The sequence below is a fragment of the Ursus americanus genome, chromosome 12, assembly GCF_024610735.1.
Source record: "Ursus americanus isolate L20-20 chromosome 12, mUrsAme1.1.p, whole genome shotgun sequence".
NCBI classification, from domain to species: Eukaryota; Metazoa; Chordata; class Mammalia; order Carnivora; family Ursidae; genus Ursus; species Ursus americanus.
The window spans coordinates 17,466,955-17,490,150 of NC_142138.1; the positions used below are offsets into that span (position 1 = coordinate 17,466,955).

At 40.5% G+C, this 23,196-nt stretch overlaps 1 protein-coding gene across 6 annotated transcripts in view; it reads left to right on the forward strand.

Annotated features, from left to right (window-relative positions):
• Positions 1–2,098: 2,098 nt before the first annotated feature.
• The window catches only part of NFIA (nuclear factor I A), a 367,611-nt gene continuing 346,513 nt past the window's right edge, over positions 2,099–23,196 (forward strand). For 2 of the 6 annotated variants that reach the window (XM_087865945.1, XM_045802210.2), the window contains exons 1-2: positions 7,080–7,468; positions 12,850–13,381. In XM_087865945.1, the coding sequence (XP_087722071.1) occupies positions 7,442–7,468; positions 12,850–13,381 (559 nt within the window). In that variant the 5' untranslated portion in view covers positions 7,080–7,441. Of the gene's footprint in view, positions 2,213–7,078; positions 7,469–12,849; positions 13,382–23,196 lie in introns of those variants that run through there. The other 4 variants (XM_087865942.1, XM_087865944.1, XM_045802213.2 and 1 more) reach the window with 4 other exon arrangements.

A 23,196-nucleotide genomic window follows, 5' to 3' on the forward strand; every position in this document is an offset into this window, starting at 1 on the left:
ATGTGCACCCAAAAGTCACTGTTACCACCTACTAACAAGGCCTGACTTGCTTATCATTAGAGAGTATTCGGACCACGGCACCTACCGGAGCAATGCAATATAAATTGATACCTCTTGTGCATTTGAAAGGCTCTTAGCTCTTGGCAAAACAATCCTCCACTCTCACAATAGGTTGATGTCCTATTTTACAGGTGTTATGTAACCATCTCAAGGTCACACAGCCTAGCACCAGCTGAACAATGCCTAGAAGTTTTTTGGGTTACTTAAAAAAATTTTTTTTTCTTTTTACTTACACCACTACATCCCATTAAGTGTATTTCTAGAGTGAAAGCAGTATGCCAAGTTGAAATGGATGCTCAGTGGAGGGGGCCAGGATTAAATGCCACAGACTTTCTGAGCAAGAGTCTCTAAATCTGTAAGAGGCAGAGCAGAACAGCAAAGTTTGTCTACCACCACCCGTGGCCACAGTACCATACCTTTCAGTAATGCTGCATCAGTTAGCTTGTTGTAAAGTGCAAGCCTAAAGCCAAAAATGTGGTTCAAAACAAAATAGGAGGTTTCTCTAACCTCTAATTTAACCGTGCGAGGTCCTGTTATTAATTAATAGGTACCTTCACCAAGGACAGTTAAGAAAATCAGACAACTGCCAGGTTGCTTCCTATTCCTCTTGACTTCTTATTGGATAATTTTTATCAAGTGAGCTAAGCACACATTTTCCTGTAACTCAGTTATTCAGCAAAATGTCCAAAGCTACTTTACTGACGCAAAGCAAACAAACGCAATAGCCCTGGTTGTGATGCTTTCCAGTTAAAGGGACACTCCCTTCCTTTAGAGTCGTCTTCCCCGCACCACCACTGCACCAAGGGCTGGTCTGTTGTTTAAAACAAACACAGAAAAGGTTGACATTGAAATGGTCTTAAAGAGCCTGGCTTAATGAAATAAGAGGAATCAGTTAGATGAAGGACTTAAGGTTCCAATAACTACTTTAGCAGCCTCCCCTCTCCCCATTTCAAACGTCCAAACACAGCCCTCCTCTTGGGGCGATAGGAGGGGGGGGCCATCAAACTTTGTGGAATCTCGGTTTTGTAAGGATATTGACATAGGTAGATGCTTGGCAATTAAGCTAGAATTTCACTGCATCTCCTTTAAAGGAACAACTTTATTCTTCAGGGAGCCCACCTACCAATTTTTTGTTCAATCATCTGCAGAGAGCAGAACCAGTCTTTCCCTTTCAGAATCTAGAGTAGAAGCTTTATTTCACTGCAAGTTCTCTGTGACATTCTGCACTCTCGTGATTTAATGCACCAAAAAGGATCTTTAACTCTTGGTTTACACCAGTGCAAATAAAGGTTAAATCTCTCACTAACCATCATGAACTAGCCTAATAACTCACGAGAGGCTATGGAAAAAGAAACCGAGAAAGCAGGTGTGCAGACTTGATTAAAACGTGCAAACCCGCACAACCGCAGGCAAATGTACTTTATCCTCACATATCCCTAGTACCGGCTGCGAGGTCCGCAAGCAGGGGAACTTCTACCGCGCCAAAAACACGATCCTGCGAGCTGGGCCTAGTAACACAGGGGCTTTTCTTCCGAACGGTGTCCCGACCGGAGCTTGCGCTGAATGCCGGGGCTCCTATTGGCCACGCACCGTGGGGGAGGAGGAGACTGGCGGGGAGAGAGACGGGAGGAGGGGAGAAGGGGGCAAGGCCTTTTCCCTGCCCCCTCCTGGCCCCCTCCGCAGGCAGCCTCCGGCGCCTCGTGCGTGGTTACTATGCAAATTGCAGCGATTGCGGAAATAAACAAGGGGGTAGGGAGAGGAGAGAGGGACTGCGAATCGATTGCAACTTCTGCAAAGTCTCGTAGAATCCAAAGCACACAAGGCAAAACCAGAGAGAATCTGAGAACCAGCCAGCCCGGGTTGGATTGCTATCAAAAGAGGAGAAAGAGAGAGAGAGAGAGAGAGAGAGAGAGAGAGAGAGAGAGACAGAGAGCGCGCATTGCAATTGCAAAAGCCTTCTGATTTGGAGTTAAAAAAAAAAATCTCCAAGAAGCCTGCAATTGGCCAACAGCTTTAAAAAAAATCTCTTCCGGGTTTTCAACGGTTCCAAGTTTATTTAGATTTTTTTTAATGCAAAAAAAGGGGGACAACAAACGAAGCAATTCGTCTGAACATTTTAAAGTTTCTCACGTACTCTTTTTACATTGCAATGGTACGTGGTACATCTTAAACTTTCTATTTTGCGTTTATACGATGTGTGTTTTATAAACAATAACGGTAGAATGATTTTGTTTAATGGTTAAGACTTTAAAATTTCTCTGGCTTGCATATGCATTTAAGTGATTGCTGGGTAAATGTCTATTGTGATGGTGTTGTTTTGAAGACGTAGCTTTGTGGATGGCTTTTTTTTTTTTTTTTTTTTTTGCTATGTGCATCAGAGACCGGGTTTCCTTTTTTTTTTCCCCGAGATTTGAAAAAATTTGCTGAGCTTGACAGATTTTTTTCCTCCTAGCGCTTGCTCGGTTCCAGAAAGGAGGAAAAAAATTCTGTACGTGCTCTGTTCCGTAAAAAGACGTCTGGCCTCAGCAGTCAACCTAACTCGAAAAAAAATGTCTGGACCCGGAGAATAATTGACGATTCGATCCTCTAATCAATGGGACAACCTGGGAGATTGACAAAAGCTTTATCCAATCATGAGGAGGCTTGGGTGTACAATTGTTCTCAGTAGCCAGAGGGGGCGGGGCAGAAAAGATCTGAAGTTCTCTGCGGCTCTGAAGGGGATGGTGTGGTTCAAGCTGTCAAAGCTACAAGCTCTTCCGGATTTAGCAAGCACAATAGGAAAGTGTTTTTGAGTTTAAGAAAAAAAAAAAACTGGGGAATTTTTGCATGAATTGTAATGCCTTCTTAAGTGCCTTTAAGAAAAAGTTAGAAAAATTCTTCTAGAGAAATATTAACTTTGTATTAATTATCATTTTTAAATTCAGGGAAGCTGTTAATTGTTGTGGAAGGGGGGGTTCAACTTTTAAAAATGCGTGGCTTAAAAACTTGTCTGAACTACCGGACGGTATTAAGCTCTAGGAAGTAACATATTGAATACACAGCACTGCAAAACTTCCCTGGTTATCTTAGAAGTTTTCACTTTTCAAGTACTTTGAAGGAATAGGCATGCCTCTCTTCTTGAACTCTAAACAACAGTTTTAAGGGAGAGAGAATGTTTCACAGGTGGACTGACAGCTGTTTTATACATTTGAAAGGAAGAGGGGAAGAGAGTGTTTTTTCTCCACTTTTCTTGAATTCTGCTGTTTGAATATATGGTCAGTAGCAAATAGGATATTAAGACTGGCCAAGTTCACATTTGTTCTTGTTACCACAACAACCCCTGTGGAGGGTGTGTGTGGAAGATTGCTGACTTGCTAACTCTTAGTTGGAGTCTGGCCTCTTGGACAAGTCTTTGATACCAATCCAGTGGAAACCAACTGCAGTAGCTTGTGTTGGAGACAGTAACTGGCAGCTTCTAACTAAAGTAGATCCATCTCTTCCTTCCCTCTGAGCACTGTAGACACCTAATTCTGTTGGGAAGTGAATGGAAAATAGTATGGGCTCTTTCCCATCTTTGGATTAAATTCCCATCGAACTATTTCCCAAGGCTTTAGGCCTTCTAATCAAATCTGGTTTGGAAATTTGACGTTAAAATCCACTTGGATGCTCAGTTCAGCAACATTATTCAATTTAGTATTATATGCATCTAAGAAAAATCTACACACAAGTGACCAGTAGGTCAAAAAACTAGGGGAAAATATTGGAAAATGCTAGTGATAGAGTTAGTGTTGGTAAAAACTACAGAGTTAATGGCATTGTCACTTATGAACCCCAATTTTATCTTCACTGCTTTGGGCATTAAAAGCTAAATCATGTTAATAAGATCTGCCTATCAAGTAACCTCCAAAATGAGAGGTATTTGAGCTGTACATATAAGTGAAACCTTATTGACGTAATTTATATATCTAAGAGGATTTCACTAAAGCTGGCAAGGTAACATTTCTGCAAATAAAACACAGTAAATGCAAGGCTGGGCTCTGTGCCAGGAAGAATATGGATAGCAGAGAGCATGACAGGAGCCTCCTTTGCGCAAAGACAATCCCATTTCAAGACAGCCTCCTAGCACTTGCAAAATAAATGATTGGAGCGGTTATTTCCAATAAGGGGTTTATCCTTCCTAACAATGGGTCATTTATATGATTGCAGTAAACTAGTTTTTGTACTTCACCTGCTTCCTACAACTGTTCTTTCTACTATCCTTTCCTCCTTCTCTCCTCCTTCCACCCCTGCTCTCTCTCAAGTGTCTTAGTATCTTTGTGAACTCTGGACAAGGATTTACTTTTGCAACTTGGGAAGAGGGTAAAGAGTTGGAAATGTTTTTTACCCGGAGACTGCCCTTTGAGGAACATCTGTTTCTTTGTGTGTGTGTTTAAATTTATGCCTGTTGGAGAGAAAGTTACCAGAAGCCTTTCTGTAACTGTAACTCTTCTACTGTATTTTTCTCAGTCTTGTTTCCAAAGGCTGTAGTTGGAACCGTGCTTTGTAGTGTTTCCTCCGCCCCCCCCCCCATCCCGCGGGGGAGGGAGCGGGAGCTGGCGGAGATAGGAGAGAAAGCAGGAGCGGATGTGAAGGGCTTTGGTGCTGAACTTGGATCCAGCCCTTGCCTAGAGGGCGCAAACAATCGTCCCATATCCAAAAGTCTTACGAAGGGCGCCAAAAGTTACTTAAGATAATATTGCTAACCGCAGAAAGCTGGAAATCGCGGGCACATTCACTGCTGCAACAAAAGAAGTTTTTAAACTAGAAATATCAGCATTAAATTACTTTTCCCTATTTTTAAAAACCAGGGCGATGTGCCAGTCCTTTTTTAAAAAAATTCCTTTTCTTTTTCTTGAGATTCAGTTAAAAGTAAGAATCTTTCTTGTTTTGGAAAGAGGCAGATGTGAAGTCTATCTTTTAATACAGCAAAAGAAAGATTTTAATCTGCTCTGGAAGAGAGCTTCCCAAGAGTACACACGGAACAATAACTTCTCACTGTGCCTCAGTTACATGTTGGGACCGCCAGCCAGAAACTTCTATCGAGGAAACTTGGAGCGAGTTGAAGTTATAGATCCCAGCAAAGGTTTTCGTGGCCAGGGAGGTTGTTTCTCTAACTCGGCTTAGCTTTTAGGACATTTCTCTTTTACTGAAATTGAAGAGGAACCAAGGGAAAGCAGTTGTTTAGTTGGGGAAAATGGGACTCTCTCATTAAAGATTTAAGTCATTATCTCCCCTTGCCCCCTAATAAATAATTTGAGAGATTTCCAAGGATATTTAGGAGCGGGTGTGTGAAGATGGTCTCGGGCATTCAGAAATTATTTTAGCCAGAAAGTAACTGGAGAACAAGCATAAAATGATTTTAGACAGATGCAGAATATTTCAGAGGATTGTATTTTGCTTTCTCCAGTGACTTATTTCATGCCCCTTACTTTAAAAAGGGGAGGGGGTGCGGTGGGGGAGCGCAGTCTGAATGAGAGTGGCCTTAGCACGTCACCTCACACTCACCTGCAGAGTGGGCATTCCTACAGGAGTTTCCTCTTTTCAGAGGCTCTCTAGCTGTGTAAGCTCTCCCAAGGTGCAGATTCCCCTGTGTGCCAGTGCCTTTCACCCTGATCTTTCCTTTTGGAATTTTGAGAAGGATTCGCAAATGCAGCAGACTGCAAACTAGAGTTAGGAAGGTGAGGAGGAAGAGATGGGATGGGGGGCAGGAGAAAGAAGGGATTTTTTTGTTTGTTTGTTTGGTTTCTTCTTCTTCTTCTTCTTCTTCTTCTTCTTCTTCTTCTTCTTCTTCTTCTTCTTCTTCTTCTTCTTCTTCTTCTTCTTTTTTCCCCATCAGGGAGGAAAGCCTGGAGAAAAAAATATGAGGTTAAAAAAACTGGAAAAGCAGGCTTATTGGCAACTTGCCAAACCCTAAAAACCACCCCCCTTTTCTGCCAAAACAATACTTTAGCAAACCTAAAATAATTGCAGGAAGCTCTTTTCCATTTTAAGAACGATTACCTGGGGGAGAAAAAAAGAGGGGATTCTTAAAAGGCACCCTTCCAGAGGTGTCCCAGGAACAGGGACGGTAATGATAGCCTGTGTCCAGTTTTGGGCACGCGTTTGTGGACCAGAATATCTCCGTTCCCTTAGGGGACATCCCTTTCACATTTTTTTTTTCTCCTAAAAAGAAAAAGATGTCACAGCTAAACCACTGTTGTTTCTGAACGTGATAGAACTTTTTCTATGGCGTCTGTGTTCAGACCCACTAGTTTCACAGTCCTGGGAGGGAGAACGCTCATTAATCTCCGCCTCCTTTTCTCCAGACACCCCCCCTCACCCCCCAAATCCGGTGACTCTTCTGTGTGAAATTATTCCCCACCACCCCCGCTTCTGAATGCCATAGGACTGAAGCTGCACAAAGTTTGCAGGATTTTGTGCATAATTACCTCTACCGACGATCTATTCCCACAGAAAGCTCCGTTGGAGAGATTACAATGCTCTGAGCCGTACCGCATTTCAGAGGGAAAAAAAAGTTACCTAGGAGGTCTGATTTTTAAAAAATTTGCATACATGCAAATTTGCCCCCCGGCCTTCTCCTCGGTTTTCTACGTGCCCACACAGTGAACCGGGAGCGCAGGGCAACCTGGCAAAGTTGCCCAAGTCCTCCACCGAGGTCCGCGAAGGTCTGCGGCGGGGCTTGGGGGATGGGGATGAGGAAAAGTAGTTTTGTTTGCTTAAGCACATCCTGTGGCAGCCTATAGCTGCCCGGGAGTACAGACTGTAACTGCTCCTCACTGCGTTACCCAGTAATGCGCTGAGCGGGGAAGCGGGGGCGGGGGGGGGGCAGAGGGAGCGAGAGAGCCTGCGAGCGAGGGAGCGAGAGAGGGAGCGAGCGAGCGAGCGCGAGCGGCCGCGGAGGCTCGGGACCCGGCTGGCCGCGCGGCGCCGCAGCCGCCCCCTCCCCCACGCACCCCCCCCCCCCCGGCGGCGGCGCGAGCGGGCGGCGGCTGTGCGGTGCGGTGCAGAGCGGAGGCGGAGGCGGGCGCGCGGGCAGCTCGCGGGCACCCGGCCGGGCGGGCGCGGGAGCGGGAAAGGGTGCGCTATGCCTTTAACGCCCGCGTACAGTAGACATGTATAGTGGAGTGTAGGGAAACTCTAGGCGGGGTTAAAGTTCAGCTCATGGAGCGGCAATCGCGCTGGCTGGCTGGCTGCAGTTGAGCCGAGTTGGAAATGTGAACGCAAGAAGCAGGCTTGATTTTTTTTCTCCCCCCTTCTCTCTCTCTCTCTTCCTCTCTCCCTCTTTCTCCTTTCTCACCCGCACTCACGCACACCTCCAAACCGCACACCCAGACGCACACGCACACCCCACCGCCTGGCAGTTATGTATTCTCCGCTCTGTCTCACCCAGGTAAGCAGCTGTTTGGATGCGGCGGGGTGGGGTGGGGGCTGGGGTTGCGGGGGCAGACCTGGGGCTGGGCGCGGGGTACCCGGGACCGTCGCGCCGGCCGGGCCCGGGGCATGTGTCTTGGTGTGTGCCCGTGTCTGCGCGTGTTTCTGTGTGTGTGTGCGCGTGTGCTCGTGGGGGGGGGGAGAAATACAGCTTTAAGAAAGTAACTTTGTTTCCATGCGGGTGCATTCCTCTTGCACGGCCATTTGTGTGGGCACATGGCTAATGGCGCCCTCTTATTAATGCGTTAATTAATATCGGGGCGATTGACTGCGGAACGGCGGTGTTTTCGGACGCCCCGCACGTGTTTCGGCGGGGTTGCAGCCCATGACACGCTGAAATCTGGACTCAGCGTTTCTGCAGCCGGCAGGCCGGTTTCTGTAGTTCCGCGGCTCCCGGGGAGGGGGCCGCCGACGGAGCCCACCGCACACCCCGCACGCTCGGGGCAACTGAAACCCCCGGGTGCGGGAGAACTCGCGACCTTGCGCCCACGGCCCGCGCACGGAGCCCGCGCCGCGGCAGCCTCCCCAAACTCTTACTTTTGTTTATTGTTTGTCAGCCTTTGGGGTCCGGCCGCGGGAGGGACGCGGGCCGGCGTCCCGGCCCCTGCCGGGACAGCGCCCCTCCGACGCGGGCGGGCGGCGGCGAGCCGGCCCCCGGGCTCGGCGGAGCGGGGCTGCGTGGACGCGCGTCCCCCGCGCCGGCCGGGTGGAGCCTGCGTCCTCGCCGCTCGTCGCCCGCTCGCTTTCCCGACTGAAAGTTTCGCTGTCGGGACGAGCCCATGCTGCGCAGGGCGGCGAGCGGCGGAGGCCGCGGGCCGCGGGCCGTGGAGCATCGGGCGGAGTTGGGCTCCGGGCCGCGAGCCCGAGCAGCAACCCGGGCCGGACGCGGCTCCCCCCGCCGCCTCCCGCCACCGCCGCCTCCCGCCACCGCCGCCGCGCGACTCGGGCAGCTCCGCGCGCAGGATTGGGGCAACTTTTCCCCTCCGACTCTACTCGGAGCGTGGGTCTCTCTCGCCCCCCGCCCCTCCTTCCCATGCCCTCCCTTTCCATCCCTCTCTTGTCTGCACCACCCCTAGGCAAAATATTGCTACTTCACGGCTCCAAATCTGGTCCTTTTTGAATATATTATTTATTTTCTTTGACTAAAAGGCATGAAGTCAAAGTGATTTTGCGCTAAAAAAATTTTTGAAAAAAGTGTGAGCTTTCATACTGTTTTGGTACATTGCAATCTGACCATTAATCACCTACATGAAGTTGTATGCTTCATATAAAATGTTTATTTACCACTCCCTTGAAAAACCTGCTACCACTTATTGCTTTCATTTAGCAGGAGATAACGGTTTAACCAGAATACTTTATGGGAGGTTAAAAAGTATCAATAATTTTTTTCTTTCCTCTCTAGATTCTGAATTTATTTCTCACATGACAGCCTTTCTTATTGCAATATCTAACAGGAATAATACTGGCTATTTGATCTCAGAAGACTCTTAAATGCATCTTTTATGTTGAAATGGTCTGTTTGGGATTTAGGCCTAGCATTAGTAATGGATAGCAGTTGCTTTTAGTTATTGTAAAAGTTTTTTATTTTTCCCTAACAAACTTCCAAAGTGCCTATTTTAGTAACTTGTGGAAGTATGGAATGAAACTTTTCCAACCACTTCTGGCAAGGTTCACAATTGCATATGGATAAGATGCAAAGTGTAAGAGAATTTGAATGAGTTATGACTACAGTGAAAATGCTGAGATTCAAAGGCTGAAGTTCTTGCTGGCAAAAGTTTGCAGCCCAGAGAACTTGTAGACAATACTAGGGTGCTGCAGTAGTGGGGCATGACCTTAGCAGACACATGAGCGTCTTCTCAAGTGAGCTCCCAAAAGATAAATTTATATTTTGGGTTGGTTCATATATGAGGATACATGTGTATCCATACAGGCCCAGGGCATAGTCAGGTACTTGACAAAGCTGGATTCTCTTGGCTCACGAGCTATTATCACATTAAGAAAGTTTTTTTTTTTTTTAAACGTATTTGGCAATGTGATTGATACACTCACTAGGCCTTCTTCTGGAAGCACCAGTAAAAGAAACACTTAGTGTAACAGTTTGTGAAGAAATTGTACACTAAATAGTGAATGAGAGCCATATATTTTGAGTTCTTCTTTTAAAAACGGGTTTACAATTTTTATTTAACTTGCTGGAATACTTATAAAGCTTCAGAGCCAGTTTTAGAAAGAAAAACTTAGGTCCTTATTGGTCATTAAAGAAAGTCCAGTAAGCACAGTGATAGAAATACTCTAAATGAAAGAATAAACTCCACTACGTGTGTGCAGTTTTTAAAACTTTATCAAGAAAATGCCAGACGTCTTCTTTTCGTCCATACGGGTGTATTATAACCAAATCATTTACCTGGCCATAGAATGATAACCCAGTAGAAATTTATAGGCGAAGCTTTAAAAGTAGTTCCAGCAATATCAGCGTTCAGTGGTTCTTAAACTTGGCTTACTTACAAACAGATCAACATTTAAGATGCTGATTCAAAGTCATAACGCTTTTGAAACAGGTTTTTAGGTTTGTTTTCATTGGTGGCCTATAACTTTCTCACTGAGTACACATGTAAAATATTCTTTATTATCTCCTGAATATTTTGAAATATTACAGCTTATGGCAATATGTGCAGCAACATGATTTATAAGGGCATACTATTTTTTTTTAAATTAATTTATGCTGGGCCTCGACATTTCCTACAAATTAATGATATTCTTTACTTTTGATGATCTGGAATATTTCTAATTGTGAGTTGAGAAAGATGACTAGTTCTTTAATAGTACACGTGAGTAAAGTTATACAAAATATTGTGCACTTTTATTGGCACATTCTTGAAACCTTTGGGGAGTAATAAGTTGTAAATACTTTTGATGCAAAATTGGGGACTTAGATTATTCTTAATGATTAGTTGACATAGTTGGCTTCATTTGAGGGTTTTTATGATGAGATATATAGGCATTTGGTTGGCAGGTAAACAAAATCCTCTTGAACACGAATGAACGCAGTTCGCAGTTCTGTGAGAAGCATACTAGGAATCTCTTCAAACACTTAAATGCCACACTAGAATGTTTTTTAAAAATTCTTTATTCTTATTGACGGAGCTTTTGAGTAAAATAACATTTTAACATAAATGTGGATTGTTTGGAACTTAGTTGTTCCTTGCTGTATAAAATGGGCCTGAGATTTTAAAATGAAATCTTCCTTTTGGTGAAAGCTCACTTTGTGGTTAAGGTAGACTCCAGGAGTTCTTAACGTAACACCACAGAGCCTTGGTCCCTAGCATGTCCTGTGTATGTAAGAAGATCAGTCAATGTGAAGGACTGTTTCAAACCCCAATTTTATGTATTTTAGAGCATTTCAAGGATGAGCTCAGAATTCAGTAATGTTTAAATGCTTTGCGGTTTGGCGTATACCTTATTAGATAAACTGTGACTTGAAAAAACCCCCCTCCCCACCACCATTTCTCTCTTTTAAAGTATGGCAATAAGAAAGATTCTTAAACATCAGAAATTTAAAATGTTTATTCATGGTAAAGAATAATATAATTCTTGTATTTTTTCCTGTTCCCTCTCCACTTGAAGAATGCACACATGTTATAAAAGCTGACTTCTCTTTTGGATTTTTATTGAAAAAGAGCAGCTTTCAAAGCTGAATTTGAAATGCAAAGCCTAAAATTTGTTCAGAGAGGAAAAAGATAAATGTCAATTATTGAAGTGATTTATTATGTATTACATTAACATGTACTTTAAAAAATAGTCATATGTAGTGTTAAATGATTGATTATAATTTATAATATCTTAATAGACTTGATAAAATATTTTTCCAATCTTAACCACTCAGTTTACATTTGAGCATTTGAAAATTCAATAATTTTTTATAGTAATAATATTTTGGACATTACAGTTACTTGTACCTCCAAAGTATATATTTAGGTGGATATTACAAACCGAAAAAGAATGCATTTTATAATGTTTGTCTGTCCTACACCCTTTTAAAAAAAAGCCATCAAATATCTTTTTGGTTTTGTTATCCTCATTTATTTGAAAGTAAATAATTTATCTTTTGGGGGTTTGCACGGCGGAGAGAAGTTATGTAAGATTAGTGTGGGTCGGTTAATCAAAAGTTAGATGTCCTCAGAAAGCTTTGTGGAGGTTACTGTTTAATTTTTCTTTCATTTTATATTTGTATTTCTTAAGAAAATATCAAGTAAAAGAATCAAACATTTTCGTAAGACAGTAAGAAAAATTCAAATGTTTTAAATTGAATTTTATTTTCAAATTATTTGAATCTTAAGAGGCAAACGTGAGGGTTTTCCTGGAGTCTCGTAAACATTAAATATACCAGGTTCTCTATTTCCCTGTGAGGAAAAGCCTGAAATATGAATTTCAAAAATTAAATAAAGATTCTCTTTTTTAGGGATGATTATTACTGAAGGCATTTCACAAAATTAACTGTATTTAGTTGCAACCCTGTTGTCACAATGACGCATTCTATTTACTATCTGGCATGTATGCTTTTCTTTGTTTTTTTCCTCCTTTTTTTTTTTTCCTTTTTGTTTCATTCCCATAGTATCAGCAAGTATGTCTTGGAAATAGATCTTTTATTTCAGCCTGAAGAATATCAAATTCATCTTTTGCATATGCCAGATTTTTCTAAGTTTTTGACTAAAAAAATTATGTGCAACTGCAATCCTTAAGAAGGAATTAAAATGTTACCAAAATGCCTGAGAAACAGATTAGCGTCTCCATGCAATATTTTTAGAGGGAAAGTCTTTGTTTTCATTGATCGTGGAGATGATTTTTTTGCTCCTAGACTTCCATAAACATTGACTGGCATCTAAATGTTTAGGATTTGCCAATCTGGCGGCCGAGCCCTGGGTGTACTACAAGTAGTGAGGTCAAGGCTGGAGCAAAATTAGATATGCCTTTCTTGAAATAGGGTTAAGATTAGGTATTGTTATAAGCATTTCAGTAAATTTCACTTACTATCTAAAGGACTTGGGACCTAAGCTCGGCAGTAGACCCCGGTGCACTTTGGTGAACATAGTAACACATTTTAAAATCTTAAGGCATTTTCTCCTTTGAGATTGTGAGACATGCTACTGACAGTGTTCTTTTTTCCCCTCAGACTTCCCATAGGCATCCTCTGTGTAATTTTGGTACCGTAAAGCTCGAGTCAACTTTCCAGTGAAATAAGCGGCGTTGTTTTTTTGTTTTTGTTTTTTAAACGACCATCTGAAGACAAGTTGTTTCCTTTTGTTTTCACTATAGTTACATTTTTGTTGTCATTCGTTTCTCTAGGATGAATTTCATCCTTTCATTGAAGCACTTCTGCCCCACGTCCGAGCCTTCGCCTACACATGGTTCAACCTGCAGGCCCGAAAACGAAAATACTTCAAAAAACACGAAAAGCGTATGTCAAAAGAAGAAGAGAGAGCCGTGAAGGATGAGTTGCTAAGTGAAAAACCAGAGGTCAAGCAGAAGTGGGCATCTCGACTTCTGGCCAAGTTACGGAAAGATATCCGACCTGAGTACCGAGAGGATTTTGTTCTTACAGTTACGGGGAAAAAGCCTCCATGTTGTGTTCTTTCCAACCCAGACCAGAAAGGCAAGATGCGAAGAATTGACTGCCTTCGCCAGGCAGATAAAGTCTGGAGGTTGGACCTTGTTATGGTGATTTTATTTAAAGGTATTCCGCTCGAAAGTACTGATGGCGAGCGCCTGGTAAAGTCCCCACAGTGCTCGAATCCAGGGCTCTGTGTGCAGCCCCATCACATAGGGGTTTCTGTTAAGGAACTCGATTTATATTTGGCATACTTTGTGCGTGCAGCAGGTAAGTGCAATGGTGAGAAGTCGTCCCACTTCCTCGCGTGTTTCTCTTCTGATGACCTCCGTACATGCTGGGCCAACCCCAAACCCTCTAAGTTGCAGGTCAGAGTGCAGAGAGACAGTGCGCTTTCAAAGGTAGACCAGAGTCAGAACAGCCAGAAGCCCCCCCACCCTCCTGTATCCGAGGGCACACCTTCATTCGGGTGCAAGAGCAGAGCTTTGAGAGGACTCTCACCAAGTTCACTTCTTTTGGCAAGTGGTGTTATCAGAGGTGTTGGTAGTGCTGTGATATATTTAAATCGCAGTTTTTGATGATGGGTGAGAGAAGCCTCATAAAACCGCTGGAATAAAGGGGATATTGTAAATGGCAAGTGATCTCGTTTAAAAAGCATGGAGTTCGGTGGTGAGGCAGTATTTTTAGTTGCTTATCTTCTGGGAGTGTTTTTAACCTACTGGGGCCTCTCAAACCCCCTGCTAATTAAGAAGAGGTGGTAAGAGTACTATCAAATTGCTGATCATTTACGAAGGAAAAAGAATCACGTGAATACGCAAACATGGTAGCTTTGTATTTAGGAATTTGTCATGTTGTCTAAGATAGCTGAGCGAGAAACAAACCAACTCTTTAGGTAATTGATGGTAAGGTTACTCTTAAAAGTAACCAGCCTGTGTGGTGCATGAATGCACCGAGAAATCGATATTGATCATTGATTTAGTGAGTTGCTTTGATTGGTGATAAGATTCATTATTGTTTCAAGGCTGTTTTCGAGGCATGTTTTACCTGTGTATATTATAGCATTCAGAGTAGCATTCAGGCTAAAACTATTGAGCACTGACTAAAAGAATGCATTTTTACTTTGTTTCTTTTGCCTTGTTTTAGACAAAAGGTTCATTGTGTTATGGGAAAGCTCAGGTCTTGTGTAACTTGTTGACTTTTTATATGTACATATTGGCCTTGCTAGATTTTACCTTCATGGCAGTTACTTGAGCCAGATGGAAGAAAGAAGGTTGTGGAATCCTACCAGTAGCTGTTTTGGGGTTCATATATTTATGTATTTTTTCACAAAGGAGAAAGGTGTTACCTGTAAAATCAACACTGTACTGTTTTGCAAAATGTTTTTAATTCTAAGAATGTGGGCTTTAAAAAAAAAAAGAAGTCAGCTGATAGCCTATTCTCTTATTTTTCTCAATATATGTTTTAGAAAGAGAACTTTTGTTATCCATCTGTCCTTACATAAGAAACTGGAGAAATTAACTTTGCAAGCATGTCACATTATCATTTGCATTCTGTTGGCAGGGGATAGATGAGTATTTTAGAGGATGTGATCTGTAAGTGTTTCAAATATTTGGGTTTTGGAGAATGTATACTTAATTGTAAGGAGTGCCTGTTGCTTTAGCCTGTTCTGCGCAGTGAAATGAAAAGGCAACACCTCTCAAATAACCTCTAGACAGGAACAAGTATCCCTTTCTTAATCCCCTTTTCACCCTATTGTTACTTTGTTTTCTCTACTGAAAAAGCAGGGTTAAATTTTTAAAAAATTTATTTGCCTATGTAAGTGGAGGTTCTGATAGGGAAAGGCAAGGTGGAAAAAAAAAAAAAGGATGGGTGTTATCAGTGCTTTCAGGAGGGACTCGTTAAGATCTTGTGTTTAATCTTTTCGGTATTTAGAAAAGTAAATAATTTATCAATTCTAACAAATGCTCTAATTGGACCAATAGAGAAAAACGTGGGTGCCAACAGGTGGTACACATCAGGGTATGTGCTTCCTTACAAGGTACCTGGAAATGGAATGCCGCTTTCGTTTTTTTCCGTGTGAGCAGCACCCGTTCCGAGTTTTAGGCATAAATGTTTGCCTTCGATTTAAAGAGCTGCAACCTTCCGAGCTAATGCCATCACGTGTATTCTCTTCCGTCGTTGACCGTTTGTTACTGTGCTGTTGTTGCAAATGCTTGAGCTAACGCGGTTGCTGGTGGTTTCAGGACCCGAAGGATTCTGTCGGTAAAATGACAGGTAGAAGGTTGCTTTGGAGAGTTAGCATCCTTATTGCTTATGAAAGATTTATTGACAGCAACATGGATCAGACTACCTTTCGGTTTGGTTTTCCTGATGTATCCCAGAATCCCTTGGTAGGCCTGACTGGCAGCCAAGTGTTAGGCCATTGGCTTTCACGGATCGCAGTAATGGCTGCTGCCCTGTGCACGCAACAGGACGATTGCAAAAGAAAATATCAAGGGCCTTTTGTCTGAAACTATTTCAAATTTGATTTAAGAGATTTAGAGACCTGTTATTTGTGGAAGGGAAGCTAGTTGCCAATACAAATATGAGGTGGATCGGTCAACTTACATACAACTGATTTGACAAGCATCTGTTATAATACTGAAGATTTGTAAACACTAAACAATGTTTTTACCTCCTTAAAAGTTTTGAGAACTTGCCAGTATTGGCAGGAGGCAGAGACTCTGAAACGTGCTTCAAGAAACATGCCAAAACCATTGTGGCCTTTTCACCTATAGTGGATTTTTTTTTTCCCCTCTCTTACAGTGTTGTATTTTTTTTTTCTTCCAAAACGCCATTTTTCCCCCTCTAAATAGCTCGCCAAATGAGATTTTTTTTTTCCCCTTCTAAAAATGTGTACAATAATTATTGCTTCATGTCTCGGCCTTTTCTTTGGTAGGAGGTTGAAATCTTGGGACACACATGTAAATACTGGAAACTAGTGCAGAATCAGTCATTTTTTACAAGCGCAGGTGATTTATTCTAAGACTTATTGAGATGCTAAAATACAATACCTAAACTACATTCTGATTTTTTTTTTTCTCTAAATCCAGTGGCATTAGAACGGTGTGAATTTTGTGCCTGATAAACAGTAACAAGTGTAATGAAATTGGAGTGATTCCATAAGCCTGAGAATTTCATCTCGTTAAAAGTATAAAAGAGTAAAACCATTTTATGCCCTTAATTTGCTCTTTATTTGAGTCGTCCTTCCATAGGTATCGTATGACAACTTGAAGATATTATGGAATTGTGGCAAATGGTTTTCTTTGTGGGCGTGTAACAGTAAAGCTAATTTATGACCAGTCTTTACCAGATGATCTGTATCAGAATCTACAATATACCCGGCACGTGGCAAGGTCACAATTTAAGTTGTTAAGGTCATAACCTTAGCCACCAGGCATTTGACCTTTTAGATAAAGTTAACCTTTGTTCATTAGTAGGCACTCAACCGAGAACTTTCTGGAGAGTTTTTTTTTTTTTTTTAAACTGCGTCTGTATAACTTCTGGTAATGTAATCAGATTCTAGAAAGTTTCTCAGTGTAGTTATATTTTTTTAAGAGGTTAGACTTTTTAAGGACTCATCTCTTGGATGGAGGTAAGTTGCTGTATCTACACCACAGAATGACAGAGTCACAATTTATTTTCGATAGTTATTACCTGCTGTGAGGTGGAATGAGACGCTGAGGCAGCTGTGGAGACATTTAAAAAGTAAAATCACATAAATAGAATTATATTTAAATCAACTAAGTAAAGCCTTTGCTAATTTCCCCGCGGCCTTAGGCCCAAAAGAAAAGCTAAATCGCCGTGAGCATCTTCACTTTTTGCAGATGAGGAGTTATCTAAGGTTGGAAGTTATTTTAGGGGCCTTAAAATTTGCTTTGAAAGACTAATAAATGACCACAATTTGTCAGGTGATGCCTGTCCTTGTTAATTAGCCTAGTGGCAGAGTGAATTGAATTTGCCCTAATGGTAGCACGAGGAGTGTTAGTTGTAAGGTGGAACATGACTATTTTTGCACAGTAATATTTTAGTACAGTAGCTACTGGTTGCTTCCATGGACCCCTGTTACTCCCTTTACTTAGTTTTGCTTGGACCAGGAATAGTCACGGTCCCGTCACTCCGTGAAAGAACTGTTTGCGGTGTTCTGGAAGTGTGGTACCTGTTCCGGAAACCTGTACGGCCAGTATTACTGATGACCACATTACAGGTACCATATTGTTCATTTAATTATGCTGTTGCGGATGCTCATTTTAAATTACTTACATTCTGCCAGTTTTGCTCGGATATGCCACATATTATTCCGTTTCAACAAAGAGAGAGATACTCCCATTCAGGTGCATTTTAGTTTTATTTTGGCTTCGTGATTGCCATTCCTTCATATAGTAATAGAGAAAGCCGTGATATGCAGATAGACCAGATGGTCATGTTGACAGATTGAGAATTCACTTCCTACTGCTTCAGAGCAGGTGTAAGATTAGGAGTGTCTGTGTATGAGCGTGTGTGTGCTCCGTGTGCGTGTGTGTGCACATTCAGGCTGCACACACAGGGCTGCTGAGAGCAGTGCAAATGATTTCTTCTTTAAAAAAGCTGGTACTTTAAATACAGCGTAACTATGTGTGTAAGGTTGTCAGTGCATATAGAATAATTACTGTAAAAAATTTTAAATGAAAATGTTAGATTGTTATAGTTTATAATTTTATGCTGAATGAGTTATGGTAATTTCTTAATTTTTGGGTAACTTACCATGTTAGTTTATGGCAGTATTGCATGTCTAAAATGTGTTCAATATATTTTGCTAGCAGGCGTACATGTGTGTGCGTATTTTTGCTCAAGTTTAGGGCTATACGTTATGTAATTAAACTTTTTCAGTACCTTAATAAGCTCCCTAGTAGACAGTTATGCAGTTGGTTCCTGTGATTTATAATAATAAGCTGTATGTAGAAAAAGAAGGCGCAAGACTAATGTACAGTGATGTTTAAAATTGAAAGTGTAAGTGCCGCCTTGTCTCAAATTCTTACTCCAACCTTAGACTGAACTCAAGGTGGATTTTGTGGCTGCCTGATCAATTCTAAATCATTGGGGTATGCACAGTTCTAAAAGATTTCATCTGTCTTTTTATTTATCTTTTAATTCTTCAAAGGAAATAGCACTAACAGTCAACAAACTTGAGATAAATATGGCTTTTATATCCTTGACTGTTTTTGGCGTAACTTGAGGGTAGTAACAATATCCTTTATCTAGAATGTAGTAACAGTATCCTTTAGCTAGAATGTAGTGAAAAAGATGGAAATTCAAAGGCAGAGAGGGTATAGGAATGGGGAGGAGGGGTTGTTGTGGAGTAAACTTACGAACGGAGGTCAGCTCATATTTATGGCTAAGAGGTTTGAGTGTTGGTAAGAAATTTCCCAGTGCTGCTGGCTTAGATTTGCCTTGTCTTCTTTTCCACCCAGTGATGAATAGCATTAATTTAAACCTATTTAGGGCTAGTGTGGGAGAAACCACAGCCTTTGTTGTGGTCACTGCTGTACACAGTAGGACTGGGTGTTTCACTTGGTTAAGGCCTCAAGCTGCTTCCAGAGGGTGCACAATGGCCTGTCAATTTTTTAAAACTTGCACAGAAGCAGCAACAATTCTAATTGCTCACAAATGTTAATATAGATTATTGAAAGCAATTTTGAGGTTAGAATAGAAGAAAAACATGAAATACAGATTGAATTCACTGAATGTGCAGAACACCGGTTTATTACCATTTCAGCAATCACTTCCCCGTCGTTATTTAGAGGTTAGATCTTGTTTTTAAATACATTATAAACTGTAAATCCTTGGGAGGTGAGGAGTAAGGGGAAGGAAGAAGTCAGGTGGAGGAGGAAGAGAATGAATGAACTGGCATGCTTTGTTAAGAGAAACATAAAACCGTGAATTTAATCGCAAATGGAGATGCTCTCAAAAGTGTTTTGGTTTAAGTAATGACTGTAAAAGGATCCTGAGCAGCAGGATATCAAGTGGAGAATTTTATAATCCATCTCCCCACATTTTTTTGCATAGTTTGTTTCTGACTAAGAGACTATTTGGGTCTTTTGGAGTTTCTATTCAAATTTTTAGAAAAGTAAAGTTTTGCAAAAATTCTTTTTATTGTTTAAGGGTCCAGCCAGTAAGGGATACTATGGCATACATAAACTTGGAAAAGGGGCTATTGAGATGTTTGCTGTTATTACCATTTTGCTTTTTAAGGTGATAACTTACAGTGTCATCAAAATTTTGGCTCTTGCTTAGGCAACTGTAAGATACAAATTATTGATCCAAACTTTAGCATCCCTGTGAACTTACCAGAGTTCTCCAGCTGCTCCTAACACAGAAATGACTTTTACCCAAGGTTTCCCCCCAAAATATTAGAAAACAGTCCTTTCGTGTTTTGTTTTGGTCATTTCACAGTGTAAAAGTACATTTTATCTAACAGAATTAGCCCTCCTATTAATATTCTAGTTAAATAAACATAGCTTACGAGGCAAAGAAATAAGTCCACAAACGACAAATTGTGGCAACTCCGTAGAGAGGATGCGTTTGCTGTTCTGTTTGTCAAAGAAACCAAATAAGATAAAATGGGGAGAAAGAAGATCTTTTTATTTTGTTATGTGTTTTGGCGAGTGTTGGTCTTCTTTCCTGTGTATTACTAATCCCAAATGCAGACATGAGCAGATGATCATAATAGCTAGAGACTGAAGGGGAATAACTTTAATGTTCTTTGAGACCTTTACACTTACTTCTCTTCATGGCTTTTGCACGCTTTCCTAGTGGTAAATATTTTGGACCTAGATCAATTGAAAGTAGAGAAAGGGAGACGGATGGAAGATAGGAAGGCAGGAAGGCAGATAACTTTTATTGAGTTGTCTATTTTGCGGCAAGCATTATACTAAGTTTTGCCATACGTTGTAGGTTTCTCTCTCTCTCTCTCTCTTTTTGCTCTCTCTCTCTCTCTCTCTCTCTCTTTTTTTAATTCACAGTAGTACTGCAAATAAGTAATGCACTCTCCATTTGTACAGGTGAAAATAAAGTCTCAGCATGTCCAAGTGAGTGGTGCACAGTAGATTAAAGCCAGGCCTTCTGATTCCAAACCCAGTGCTCTTGACCATACGGTTTAGATCCATTCTGTATCCTTCTCTATGTCCTGTTGTCTGGGGGGTTGGATGTCATTTAAATGGTTTCACACACCTACACTGAATCAGAGGGAAAGAAAAAAAGTCAAAATCCTGACCCTTCCCGTGGAGATATTTTACTGTGGAGTCCAGTTCCTAGGCACGGGATGAGGCCATACTTGGTTAGGAGAGGGAGAAAATGTTCTTATGCTTTTGTCAGGGTTGGGGTCAAAAATCTGGAGTAACTTGTTCTGTCTTGTTCTTACAATGTTGAAGTTTGGTGAATAGAAGCATTATTACACAGGTTTAAGAAATGTTTTTTCCTGTTTGTAAGACAGATGAATTGGTTCTAGATGCTTTGGGAAGCCACTGAGAATTAAAGCCAGCATTAGTTTAAAAATCAGAAGTACATGTAATATTTTACTAGGTAAATTTTTGTCCGTATTTTCTTATGTGTACAGGAGGCATATTTCAAACTTCCCTTAATGATAAGATTGAAAAATTTTAAATTTGCTTTTCTCCAAAAAGATCCTTTGATTATGGCCTGGTGTATAATTATTTAAAAGAAAATAAAAATTGAGTCTTATTAGTTTAAAATTGTTTTTTTAATTTAAAAGAGAAAGGAGAAAAATTGAAAATAAGAACAAGGTTCATCTTAATCTCCTTAAATGACTGATTTATTGATGGATTTGTTTAGTGCCCTTATTTTCATTTCTTTAAGTTTAGGCAAGATTAGTTCCTAATGACTTCAGTGCAAAAATCCAAAGCCTCATTCAATGTGAATTTTATAATTGTAAATAGAAAAAAAAAAAAGACCAGTAAATATAATTTATACTATATTCAGTATATGTATATTAAGTCTTCTAGGGTTTATTTAAAAAATAAGCTGCTGAACTGAACTTACATTGAATAAAATAGAAATGTAGATTTCTTTTTAAGTTTCTTTTTTAGAAATGCCCATAAATCTAAAAGTTGTGGCATATTAATTATGCCAGCAAGAGAAAACCGAAGTATGTAAATAAAAGTGTAAACTGGAAATAAGAGGATTGGAATAAAAAAAAAAAAGACTCACACCCATTGCTCCATACAGCACACCTTTTGATGTTTCTGATGCCTATTTATGGTGGTCCCAATAACCTATGAGTTTCCTGCTGTAAATAATTTCCAGAGCATATATATTCATAAACATTTTAATGGATATTTTTGTAATGCTCTATAGGTTAAAAATGTGACATGCAAGAAAAGTAACAATAAAACATGTTTAAAAAAATGAATACTATTTAAAAATTTCTATGTCTGCCTGTTTAGCATCTGCCATTATCAGGCTGTTGTCTTTGTTGCTATGGTTTGGGTGATTTTATTTCCGTTTGTAATTTTGCCAGCCCATGATTGGATAAAGCAACATGTTCATGCTGTTGGGAAGATGTAACTGTGGTGAGTTATATAGCTTGCTCTGAATGGTAATTTTTGCTATGGAAAGGTATTTGTCAGTGGATAATAGGAACCGTGTTGCTACAATATCAATTATCATTTAATTTTAAAAATTAGGGGCATACCACTTACTATGGGAAACTCAGAACTACCTCTTCTGTTATGTGCCTGCCTCTTCCCCTATTGGAAGCATTTAGAACTCTGCGTATTTTAATCTTAAAAGGATTATTTAATTTTAAACTCCTACATAAAGTGAATATTCTACATGCAGGATCCCATCATTGTCACTTTCAAATATTCCATTGCCTTTCAAAGGAGCTGACATTACAAGTCCTTAGGTTGACAAATTCTCATCAACTTTTGTGAAAAATTTGGCTGCAGAAGGAGTAAAGTCAAAAGAGGGCCATAGACAGATGGATTTCAGTGTTAAGATGACATCAAGCCCTTCTTCGTGGCATTTTTAAACATTCCAAATGAGTGAGGAATGGAGATGCTTAAAGAGCTCACTATAGAATGAGTAATTAAGATACTCTGTATCTGCGTGTAAACCTTTGTCGCATACTATTAAACAGAGCTGTATAGGCTCAGACGTAATGGCAAATCAGTGGTGAAAATCATAAATATCTTTTATGCTGAATACAATTCATAAATAATATTAGGCACTAAAATGTTGTTGATGGAAAACAGTGTATACCTGAGAATATTTGTAGCATTAAGCAAGTGAAAGTTAAAGATGAGTGGGTTACAGACGTTTAAGATCGAGCAAGGATTCTGGAAAAGAATTTGGCAAAAGCTGGTCAGTATGACCATAACAAGATTTTTGCATGGATTCTTATTATAGAAAAAATTACTAGGTTACTAAAGTCTCTGATTGATTCATTGAGTCGGCTTTTCCTCCCCTTCTTTTAAATGGTAGAGGTTCTCTTTTGGAGAGTAGTTTCAAGTAACTTCTGAGAATGAAGTCTTTGTAATTTGATGCTGTTCAACAGCGTAACTATTGTTGTATGTTCCTGTCAGGGAAAGATAGTCATTGCAATACTTTTATTGTATGGCCTCTTAATATGTGACAAGGACTTTTATTAAGAATTCTTTTTTCTTTTAAATGTACTTTTGGAAGTCCCTCCTCCTTCCCACCCAATCAAGAATTACAGTGGTATTTAATAAGATTCAAATGAGTTTTTATTATTTTCTTGGTCTATTCACTGTATGGACAAAAGTCTTATTTTTAAAAAAGATTCCAAAATTCATGTACTTTAGATTTTCTGTAACATTTAACAGAAAAGTGCCATCTCATTGCGACCAGGATGTATACAGCTCTTTGGAGAATGAGGATATTACAGTCTGAAATGTTAGGGTTGAAGAACTAATTGTTCTGAAGATATTTGCTCCTCATCTCAGAAAAGATGGCAAACATGCAAAATGGATAAATGTAATCCTTTGTACTTTTACCACCTACATTTTTAAACTATAGTGACTCTGATT